The following is an 11,920-nucleotide window of genomic DNA, read 5'->3' as shown; positions in this document are numbered from 1 at the left end:
TGTTTGCCCTTACGACCCTGACCGTTATCCTGAGCATTGGTGTTAGCCACAAAATCCAAACTATTGTCTACCTTGCGCTTACCGTTGTTCCCATGACCTACCGGGTTATGTTGCTGTCCCTTGGTGTTGCCATTCTTCTTCCCTTTCCCCGGTTTGTCCTCCTCTGAGTTAGGGTCTTTGGTATTATCTGAATCGGCATATTTAACCAAAGCGGCCATAAGTGTTGCCATATCATTGCAGTGACGTTTGGGCCTTCCTAACTTCTGTTTTAGCGGTAGAAACTGGCAATTGCCCTCCAATTAATACTGATGTATCCGCATTGATGCGATCCGACGAATGCAGAATAGCTGAGACCCGCTTCACCCAATGGGTTGTGGACTCTCCATCCTCTTGAACACAAGCGGCCAGGTCCACAATCGACATAGGCTGCTTACATGTATCTTTAAAATTCTGGATAAACTGGTGTTTCAATTCGGCCCATGATCCGACAGAGTTAGCTAGTAAGGTCTTTAACCAAGTACGAATTGCCCCCTCCAACATCATGGTGAAGTATTTAGCACACACCGCTTCGTCCACATCCAACATCTCCATTGCCATCTCATAACTTTCAACCCATGACTCTGGTTGCAAATCGGCGGTGTAATTGGGTACCTTACGAGGGCCCTTAAAATCCTTAGGCAGTCATACATTGCGCAATGCGGGGGTAAGACACGACACCCCTAAAGAACTGAAGACCACGCCTGGCTCCACCGAGGCGGTAGGGCGAACCAGAGTAGGTTGACGAGCTGCATGCAGAGCGGCTAACTCGGCCTCTCGATGTGCACGACCATGATCCACCACATCCTGCACATTAGCACCTCCACCCGCCGGGTTGTGCCCTCGCGGTGAGTTACAGTGATGTGCACTGCTTGATACAACCGGTTCATCCTCAACATGCCTGCTGTAGCTCCGGCTCGGACGGGTGGGGTGGAATGAATCCTCTCGCGACTATGCGAATAAGCCTGCTGCTGGTTCAAAGCTATTTGAAGGAGCTCTCTGGCCCGTCGTGTCTCAATCGCAACTGGCGACTCGCCGTCCACTGGGAGTGCTGCTAATCGTGAAGCGGCGGCCACAATGTTGTCTAACGGGTTGGAGTAATGCCCCCGGGGCATTGGAACATACTGCGGTACAACGTTGTTCTGACGAGACAGGTCCATCGTGCGCGGCTGAACCGACGCTCCTGTTCCCGGCGCTTCCGTATGGTTTACCACTGGCTGGTTACTGGTTCCGGCTCCTGGTGTGTTGAAGAGATTTCTTGGCTCATAACCCGACGGGAGGTGCGACCGGTGTCTTCTTCTCATGACCTCCTCTGAGGCATTCTGATCCAACCTAAGCCGGTAGGCCTGAGCTTCCAACTCGGCCTGTTCTATAGCCATCCTAACGTTCTCTACTGCCAGGTCCGCTTTAGCCTGGGTTATCTGATCTTTCACCTTTGCGGTCTATGCATTGTGCTGATCTCGGGCTGCTGCATCCACCTCCGCGGCCATCAATGTTGCCAAAGCGTCGAACAAATCAGACAAAACTTGAGCGGGAGGTGGCGCTGAGCCCCCTGCTCCCGCTGGCGTTGCTGTTGCTGAACCAGAAAGCATTGCCGCGGCGGTGGATCAGTGATGCGCTGATAGTGTACCGGTCATGAAGATAGCGACCCGGTTTGGCAGATCGAGAGGGTCCGGAATACTGTTGCCATCGGAACCTCCACTAATCCGGCTGTCCTGCAATTGATACAGCGATTCGGTCTCTCCGGTTGAAGACTCGTCATCAGAGCAGACAACGGTTTCTCCATCAGATGCCGGTCCATCCTCACATTCCACCCCGTCGATGACACCTACGAAACATGCCTTGCTGTGGGCTGAACCGGGGAAGGGCTTGCACGCTGAGCCGGCTCGATGATGTCGGTGCAGGTGTCCGGCTCAAGGCTCGGTTCGCCGATCTTGCCGATGAAGACGTGAATCCCACCAAAGGGGACCCGGTACCCGTATTCAATTGAACCGGCCTCGGGACCCCATCCTGCATAGTCGATGTAGAGCTTGCCGTGATGACTCTTCGTCATCCGGCCCATAGCGTATCCCTTGAGTCCATCAAAGCTGCCCTTCAAGAACTCAAAACCACCGTGCAAACGCCCCATGGTGGGCGCCAACTGTCGTGGGTTTGTCACGGCAGATGTCCTCGTGCAAGGACTTCGTCATGGAGCCATCACTACGGGTTAGCTTAAAGGGGTTAAACCAGACAAGGGACACGAGGGATTTTATACTAGTTCGGCCCCTTCGATGAAGGTAAAAGCCTACGTCTAGTTGTGATTGGTATTACTAGGGTTTTGATGACCAGGGAGCAAATCCGCTTTGCCTGGCTCTCGAGTTGTTGTCTGTTGTCCCTAAACCGCGGCCGAGTCGTCCCTTTATATACATAGGTTGACGCCCGCTGGTTTACAGAGTCCCGAGGCCGGATCATAAACGTGTTCGGCTCGGTCTCTATTCCTCTAACTTACAATACAAGTTACATGACAAAGTTGGTTTACATCTACATGCCTTAACCCGCCTTTGGGCCTTGGGCCTTCGTAAAGCGCCACCATCCTCACATCTTCATGGGCTTCTATCTTCATGGAGCTAACCCGGCCACTCCTAGCCGGTTTACCTCCAGTAATCATATCCCCAACAAGGTCAATTGGACTCCGTTTGATTTTCCTTTTCTGTGATACTCTAAAACAAGGGAAAAAAACAGAAACTGTCACTAGGCTCTGGGCTAATAGGTTAGTCCCAAAAATAATATAAAAGTGCATAATAAAGCCCATAAACATCCAAAACAGATAATATAATAGCATGGAACAATCAAAAATTATAGATACGTTGGAGAAGTATCAGGCTGCTAAAGTAGAGATGAGGCCTTTGCAAATTTGTTTTACACTTGCATATATGACTCAAAACCCATTGAAGAGTTTGAGGAAACATGGCAGCTTTTCCTCTTTTTCTCAGCACAACCCATATGCCTCTTTGGGGCCGATCAACTACAGCTTTTAACAAGGGTGGATGCATGAAGAATCCATGGTTAGATTCAGGCCATTGGGTCTTATCACACATAGCAGGGATTAGTTGGCCATAAGCTGCTCGAAACTTGTCAATGGAGTAGTACGAGTCCACATAATTCTGTATATGCGCACTGACAAGTGATGTGATGAATGCTAGAGCAATGTTTGCAAGGAAGGCCAGAAACTTGCCATTGTCTACAAGAACATGTGTTGTCATGCAAGTTGACGACAAACCTAAACCCGTTGCCTCCCAATTGAGTAACTTCAGCAAGTTTTTCCGAGCTTTCTACCACCTCCAAGTTTAACTCTCTACTCTTTGCATTCAACTTCTTAATTATGTGGGGCAAAATTAAGCCAACTAACTTCTTTGCTACTTTTCTCCGGCGATTCCACGTGATCATAATCATCTGCCTAAGCTTGTCCATAAAGTCATCCAAGTTTAAAGACTTGTGGTGCTTAATCCAATTATTGAAGCACTCTGCTAGGTTGTTGGTTACATGGTCAACCTTACAAATGGTTGGGAACTGACTCCTAGTCCATAACCTAGCGTGCCACTTCCTATGATATGCAGTTGCTGATGGCTTTGCTGTATCCATTGCAACCCAATATTTCTCAAATATATATTGATGGAAATATGCCCTAGAGGTAATAATAAAGTTGCTATTATTATATTTCCTTATTCATGATAAAGTTTTATTGTTCATGCTAGAATTGTATTGACCGAAAACTTACATACATGTGTGAATACATAAACAAATACCGTGTCCCTAGTGAGCCTCTACTGACTAGCTCGTTGATCAAAGATGGTTAAGGTTTCCTAACCATAGACATGAGCTGTCATTTGATAACAAGATTACATCATTAGGATAATGATGTGATGGACCAGACCCAACCGTTAGCATAGCATATGACCGTTCAGTTTATTGCTATTGCTTTCTTAATGTCAAATACATATTCCTTTGACCATGAGATCATGCAACTCCCAGATACTGGAGGAATACCTTGTGTGCTATCAAACATCACAACATAACTGGGCGATTATAAAGATGCTCTATAGGTATCTCCGAAGGTGTCTGTTGAGTTGGCATGGATCAAGATTGGGATTTGCCACTCCGGGTATCGGAGAGGTATCTCTGGGCCCTCTCGATAATACACATCACAAGAAGCTTGCAAGCAAAGTGACTAAGGAGTTAGTTAGGATATGATGTATTACGGAACGAGTAAAGAGACTTGCCGGTAACGAGATTGAACTAGAGATACTGACGATCGAATCTGGGGCAAGTAACATACCAACAGACAAAGGAAATTACGTATGTTGTCATAAAGGTTCAACCGATAAAAGATCTTCGTGGAATATGTAGGAATCAATATGGGCATCCTGGTCCCGCTATTGGTTATTGGCCAGAGAGGTGTCTCGGTCATGACTACATAATTCCCGGACCTGCAAGGTCGCATGCTTAACGTTTGTTGATGCTAGAGTGGTAACCAAATGTTGTTCGGAGTCCCGGATGAGTTCCCGGACGTCATGAGGAGTCTCGGTATGGTCGAGAGGTAAAGATTTATATATGGGAAGTCATATTTTGGGTTCCGAAAAAAGGTGCAGTTTTTTCGATATTGTACCGGGAAGCTTCTAGAAGGTTCCGAAGGATTCTGGAAGTCCACAAGTGGGTCCACCATGACCCAAGGGATAGCATGGGATGCGAGGAGGCGCCCTGTCCTTATTGGGCTAGGCGCACCAAGTCCTCAAAAGCCCATGTGGCTAGGTGAAAGATCGAGGATGTCGCCTAGAGGGGCGGGGGTGAATATGTGCTTAATTTGTCAAGCACAAAACCTACAACAACTAGGCTCACCTATGTGAACCAACAACTTATTCCAAGCAAGATAAACAACTAGGTGATAGAAAGAAATATAACATGAAACAATATGGCTATCACAAAGTAAAGTGCATAAGTAAATGGCTCGGGTAAGAGATACCCGAGGCACACAGAGACGACGATGTATCCCGAAGTTCACACCCTTGCAGATGCTAATCTCTGTTTGGAGCGGTGTGGAGGCACAATGCTCCCTAAGAAGCCACTAGGGCCACCGTAATCTCCTCACGCCCTCGCACAATGCAAGATGCCGTGATTCCACTAAGGCACCCTTGAGGGCAGTCACCGAACCCATACAAATGGCAACCCTTGGGTGCGGTCACCGAACCTGTACACTTTGGCAACACTTGGGGCGGTCAGCAGCGTCAAATTGCTTGGGGCAATCTCCATAAGCTAATTGGAGACCCCGACGCTTGATCGGAGCTTTACACCACAATGATTGAGCTCCAAACACCACCAACCGTCTAGGGCGCCCAAGCACCAAAGAGGAACAAGCTCTAGGGAACCAAGCACCCAAGAGTAATAAGCTTCTCAACTTGTAACTTCCACGTATCACCGTGGAGAACTCGAACCGATGCAACTAATGCAATGGCAAGGGCACACAGAGTGCCCAAGTCCCTTACTCTCAACTCCTACCAAAGCAACGAAAGCTATGGAGGAAAAAGAGAGGAAGAATACGGAGAACACCAAGAACTAGATCCAAGGGGTTCCCCTCACATAGTGGAGAAAGTGATTGGTGGAAACGTAGATCTAGATCTCCTCCCCCCCCCCAAAACTAGCAAGAATCCATGGAGGGATTGAGAGATAGCAAGCTCGAAGAAGGTTAACAATGGGGGAAGAACACGAGCTAAAGGGATAAGGCCCAATGGGGAAGAAGACCCCCTTTTATAGGTGGGAAAAAATACAACTATTATCCCCGTTCTTAGCCTTCAGCGGGCAGTACTACCGCTCAAGGGAGCGGTACTGCTGCTCGGCCAAGTGGTACTACCGCTGGGACCGTGCACAACGCCAAAGGGAGAAGGGATAGAGGACAGGGCCATTGAGCGACACTACTAGCGGTAGTAGGTGCGGTAATACCGCTTAATAGCGGTACTATCGCTCCTACTGCCGCTGAGCCCGACACGAGACATGCAGGTCTCGAGTCGAGGCGGTAATAGCGCGGAACCGGGGCAATACTAGCGCCTGTGGCCCTAGGCAGTACTACCACTGATACAGGGGTACTACCGCTTGATGCTTTCAGCGGTACTGCCACTCTGGGCCATGGTACTACCGCTGGCACCTCCCATATGCCACTTCCAAGCAAAACAGATGCTCCAGGAAAACTAGAACTGCCACAACTTCTGCAAATGAGCTTCGAATTGAGCAAACCCAAGCTTGTTGGATAGATGATGACGAGTAGCATCCAACAGCAAGAAACCTCCAAAAGAGAAGAACCGATATAACCTCCAACATCGAAAACATCATAGAAGATGCATGTGAACTCCGTTTTCGATTAATTCGAGCTTGTCATCAAGATGACCATAAGCTCTAAGACTTAAGAAGAGAATGGGAAAAAACCCCAACATCAAAAACATCATAGAAGATGCATGTGAACTCTATTTTCGATGAACTCGAGCTTGTCATGAAAATGACCATAAGCTCCAAATCTCACAAGGAGAACAACCAAACAAGAACCAATAAAGATGATGCAAAAATAGAGGAAGAATACAGAGAACAGCAAGAACTAGATCCAATGGGTTCCCCTCACATAGAGGAGAAAGTGATTGGTGGAAACGTAGATCTAGATCTCCTCTCTCTCCCCAAAACTAAAAAGAATCCATGGAGGGATTGAGAGATAGCAAGCTCGAAGAAGGTTAACAATGGGGGAGAACACGAGCTAAAGGGATAAGGCCCAATGGGGAATAAGACCCCCTTTTATAGGTGGGAAAAATCCAACCGTTATCCCCATTCTTAGCCCGCAGCGGGCGGTACTACCGCTCAAGGGAGCGGTACTACCGCTGGCTGCAGCGGTACTGCTGCTCGGCCAAGTGGTACTACCGCTGGGACCGTGCACAACGCCAAAGGGAGAAGGGACAGAGGAGAGGGCCATTGAGCAGCACTACTAGCGGTAGTAGGTGCGGTACTACCGCTTATGAGCGGTACTACCGCTCCTACTGCCGCTGAGCCCGACACGAGACATGCAGGTCTCGAGTCGAGGCGGTACTAGCGCGGAACTGGGGCAATACTACCGCCTGTGGCCCTAGGTGGTACTACCGCTGATACAGGGGTACCACTGCTTGACGCTTTTAGTGGTACTGCCACTCTGGGCCACGGTACTACCACTGGCACCTCCCCTATGCCACTTCCAAGCAAAACAGATGCTCCAGGAAAACCAGAACTGGCACAACTTCTGCAAATGAGCTCCGAATTGAGCAAACTCAAGCTTGTTAGATAGATGATGACGAGTAACATCCAACAACAAGAAACCTCCAAAAGAGAAGAACCGGTATAACCTCCAACATCGAAAACATCATAGAAGATGCATGTGAACTCCGTTTTCGATTAATTCGAGCTTGTCATCAAGATGACCATAAGCTCTAAGACTTAAAAAGAGAATGGGCAAAAACCCCAACATCAAAAAGATCATAGAAGATGCATGTGAACTCTATTTTCGATGAACTCAAGATTGTCATGAAAATGACCATAAGCTCCAAATCTCACAAGGAGAAGAACCAAACAAGAACCAATAAAGATGATGCAAAGATGCAATGGTATGAGCTCTGTACGAATGATACGATGAAGCTACCCATCGAGAGCCCCCTTGATAGTACGGCAATCGATCCTATAACCCGGTCTCCCAACTACCACCATGAGACCGGTAAAACATAAACCTATCAAGGGCAAACCTTTGCCTTGCACATAGTCCACTTGAGCTAGATGATGATGATCTTGACTCCCTCAAGTTGGAGCACCTTTCTTGATTGCGTTGGCTCGATGAAGACTAGTTGATTGCTCATACTCCATTCTGGGAGAGCCACTCTTTGGCACATCTTCACAAGTCCATTAACACCATAATGGACGACAAGCTTCAAGGATGATCTCTTCGTGGTGCTCCACTTGAACTTGCACACCGCAATCTTGATGACGATCACCACTTGATGTAATCCGCCATGGGTTGTATGAGATCTTCCTCTTGATGCAAACCCATGGAAACAGACGTAACCCCACATAGAACTCACACATAGATCATGGGTTAGTACACAAAGCGTAATGGACAATGCTTACCATACCATGGGATCACTTGATCCCTCTCGGTACATGTTGTACGCTTTGTGTGATGATCAACTTGATTCAGTCTTGACTTAGTCTTGATCGACCTTGTATCATGTCTTCTACATGACCACTCTTTAGATAATTCCTTGAATATCACATTGGTCAACATATAAACTCCTTGAAACCAACAAATGGACTTCAAGAAATTCCTATGGACAAATCCTTCAAATATAACCCAAGACAACCATTAGTTCATAGATATTGTCATCAATTACCAAAACCAAACATGGGGGCGCCGCATGTTCTTTCACTAGGGAAGGCAAAAAAGAAAGGAGTCCTAGTAGGAATATGATTGGACTTGGAGTCCAAGTCCTCTCCCCCTTAGCTATGCCCTAGGGCTTGGAGGGGCAGTTTCCCACACCTCTCCACCTATATATAGAGGGGAGGGGCGCCCCAAGAGCACACTTCAAGCCCTTGGCGTCCCTCTCTCTCTCTCGTTACTCCGTAGTTCCACTGCCTCGTCCCGGCGATGCTTAGCGAAGCGCTGTCGGTGCTCCACCATCACCATCACCATCACGTGTTGGTTGTGATCCCATCTACTTCCCCTCTCCCGCTTGTTGGATCAAGAAGGAGGAGACGTCATCGAGCCGCACATGTGCTAAACTCGGAGGTGCCGCCCTTTCGGCACTAGATTAGTTGGATCATGATCGGATCGCAAAGAGTGCGACTACATCAACCGCGTGATAAACGCTTCCGCTTAGCGATCTACAAGGGTATGTAGATGCTCTCCCCCTCTCATAGCTATGCATCTCCATGGATAGATCTTGCGTGTGCATAGATTTTTTTTTGTTTTCCATGCAACGTTCCCCAACATATATGTGTTCCATGAGTAAACTGCAGCCCAAAGGTGGTCAACAAACACCTTTTCGTGATACTTTTTCTTAAAGTTTGACACCAAGTAAAACATGCATTCCCTATGTTCTACCTTTGGGAAAGCTTCCTTTACCCCTGTCATCACCGCCTGCCCGGCATCAGTGCTTACAGATACACCCCTTGGTGATCCTATGGCTTGCCTAAGCAATTGCATGAACCAAATCCAGTTCTCATTTGTTTCGGAATCAAAAACTCCAAAGCAAAGTGGATACATCCAATTATGGCCATCTATAGCGATAGCACTAGCCAGCTGCCCCTTGAACCTGCATGTTAATAATGTGCTATCTACTGCCAAATACGGCCTGCAACCACTAAGGAATCCATCTATGCAAGGTTTCGGAGCAAAGAAGAACCTTCTAAACCTGATTTTTTCTTTTATAGTGTAATGATCAATCTAAACTATGCTACCAGGGCAAGAGATTTCAACTTGTGCTTTAAACCTATACAAATTATCAAGGCTACTATCCCAATCACCATATAGTTCTTTCAAAGCTAGCTTCTTACCCATATATACTCTCTTGTAGTGGAGGCCAACCTTGTGGTGTTCTTTAATCATCTTCTGCATTGCCTTCGCTCTGAGAGTAGCATCTTCAATCAGGCAATCCTTCACCTTATCACATACCCAATTCTTGGTTCCATTCTTTGTCTTCTTTTTCCTTCATGCACTAGAGCAATCATGACCACATGGGTTTTTCTTCACCTGCAAAAGAGAAAACAGATAATTAGCTAAAAACACTTAACAATTATGCAAGAAATGTTCACAAATGGTTAAAGTTAAACAGTTACCATTACGTACACTTATGCTCCGTCATAGAAGCATGTATCCTCCATGGACAATTATCTGCATCCCATCTTGAACAATAGCCCCTAAACCGATGAGGTGTACTATACTCGGTGTCATACTCAAGTTCATGTTTGATTGCATGCTGAGGAAGTGCCAACTTGAACTCTTTCATTCTGGGATATGTAAATACTTTTGTTATTGGAGGGTCTAATTTGTCATGCTCTACATGTGGAGTATGCTCTGCCTCATGCAACTCCTCATACTCCTCTACTTCAGCCTCCTCTACTTCACTCCCAGCCTCGCTATCATCCTCAAAAATATAGTCTTTGTCCTTTTCTTTATTAGGACAAAGAACCACATCTAAGGGCATAGGTTCATCCACGTCATACACATTTTCCTCATCAACACCAACATGCACATTTGCAAGTCTTGGGTTGCGAAGGTAAGTATCATCCTCTTGTTCTATATTGTTGTTAGGTTTGCTATGCACATCACAATGCCACTTGGTGATAGGCTCATATGGTTCAGAGGGATCATAATATGCAATGATCATACAGAGCACCATTGTCTGTGTGTGTTTCTAAAACATAAGCATCAAATCCTGGTTGGACTGTACTTCTGGACATGTTTTTAGAGCATCATCGTAATACTGCACATGTGCAACTTCCAAATAACACGATGGGTACTTCTCTACAATTGATTCAACCAAATCCTTATAATTTGTCAAGTCATAATCAATGACCTTCTCAAAACAAAAACATCTTATGTCCTTTCAAGCTTTTTTATTGCCAAACAATTCAATCTTGAGCAAATAACTTGAATTTAGATCCATCCTATCAATTAAAGAGACCACTTTGCATCAAATCTATGCATGACTATTGCTAGACAATCTGATCTTTTACTTGAAACTAAGTGAACAAGTACTCTTGTTGGAGTCTCATCTTGTTGTGATCACACGCAAGCAAATTAACAGCAACATAAACCAAGTACAACCTATGCATGAACTTACCAATCTGGACAAAAACCTATGCATGATCATTTCTACTAGTACAAAACATATGCATGATCATTGCTACTAGTACAAAACTATACAAACTACTAAGCCATGAACTTACCGGACTGGACATGCCCATGTAGCTCCTTCCGTGGACGACCTAGCCTTTCCCTTGCCTGACCCAGCAGCTCCTTCCGGGGTCGACCCAGCCATGCCTCGCCTGATTCTCCACCCACGCCGGCGGTTGAGCCCCTGGCCAATGCAACACCCTGGCCCGAGCCCGTTGTAGCCGTGCCCTGGTCACCTGCCAAAGCCGTGTTGTCTCCATCTGTAGCCGTGCGCTGGCCCGACCCCTTTGCTTCTGGAGCCTCGCCCTGGCCGCACCTAGCCGCAGCCCTGCCGTCGCCATTCTCCACCAATGTCGGATCCACATCAGCACCTAGGTTTGACCCCTCCGCGGCCGCGCCCTGGCCATCCTCCGCAGCGCCGTCCCCATCCGTATCGCCGCCACCATCCATAACCATGAGTAGCCGCCGCCGCCGCTAGGACTGGACTAAGGTCCGCCGCCGCCACCTAGGGTCGGGAGGAAGGGATGAGGAGGCGGGTCGGGAGAAAGGGGGTGAGGAGATAGCCCGTTCGGCTGCTCCTTTCTCTTTTTTCTAATTTTATACGGGCAGGGGCAATTCCGTCCAATTGCAAAAGACTGACATCACTTGTGGCATGTTTTAACGCTATGTGCTCACAGAACTAACGACAGTGCTAGAAAGGGCAATTTTTTACACCGGGTTAGATAAGGAAGAAAAAAGAATCCAATGTTAAATAGGGAAACAATATTTAAAAGAGTGTCATATAAGGAATTTTCTCTATATTTTCCTACCAGACCCTCTCCTTCCCGCTCGGTTTCCCAGCATAGTGGGACATTTCTATCTGGAGCCCCCTTCCATTAAAACGAGATGAACCCCACCTCACCTCATCATGCCTTTCAATAGGGGATGGATCTTTTCATATTTACAATACAATAGAGT

At 47.0% G+C, this 11,920-nt stretch overlaps 1 protein-coding gene across 3 annotated transcripts; it reads right to left on the bottom strand.

Annotated features, from left to right (window-relative positions):
• Positions 1–9,007: 9,007 nt before the first annotated feature.
• LOC119271363 lies at positions 9,008–11,508 on the bottom strand. Of its 3 annotated transcripts, XR_005134503.1 has the most exons (3): positions 11,017–11,508; positions 9,904–10,074; positions 9,008–9,817 (listed from the first exon to the last, which is right to left on the bottom strand). XR_005134503.1 is itself a non-coding variant. In XM_037553222.1 (2 exons), the coding sequence occupies exons 1-2, from the start codon at positions 11,417–11,419 to the stop codon at positions 9,792–9,794; spliced, it is 429 nt and encodes a 142-aa protein (XP_037409119.1). In that variant the 5' UTR covers positions 11,420–11,508; the 3' UTR covers positions 9,008–9,791. The 3 variants fall into 3 exon arrangements, 1 of the variants encoding a protein (XP_037409119.1); XR_005134502.1 differs by lacking the exon at positions 11,017–11,508 and having other exon boundaries at positions 9,904–10,676; XM_037553222.1 differs by lacking the exon at positions 9,904–10,074.
• Positions 11,509–11,920: the final 412 nt, after the last annotated feature.

This window comes from Triticum dicoccoides, chromosome 3A (assembly GCF_002162155.2).
Source record: "Triticum dicoccoides isolate Atlit2015 ecotype Zavitan chromosome 3A, WEW_v2.0, whole genome shotgun sequence".
In the NCBI taxonomy this organism is placed as follows: Eukaryota; Viridiplantae; Streptophyta; class Magnoliopsida; order Poales; family Poaceae; genus Triticum; species Triticum dicoccoides.
This window is presented reverse-complemented; position numbering and strand designations above follow the sequence as displayed.

What these genes read in the sequence shown, in the direction of transcription:
- LOC119271363 (XM_037553222.1), bottom strand. Translation starts at nt 11,419, where the DNA reads ATGGTTATGGATGGTGGCGGCGATACGGATGGGGACGGCGCTGCGGAG. An exon ending in ACATGGGCATGTCCAGTCCG is followed by an intron (nt 9,818 to 11,016) that starts GTAAGTTCATGG and finishes TCTCTTTTGCAG; the next exon opens with GTGAAGAAAAACCCATGTGG.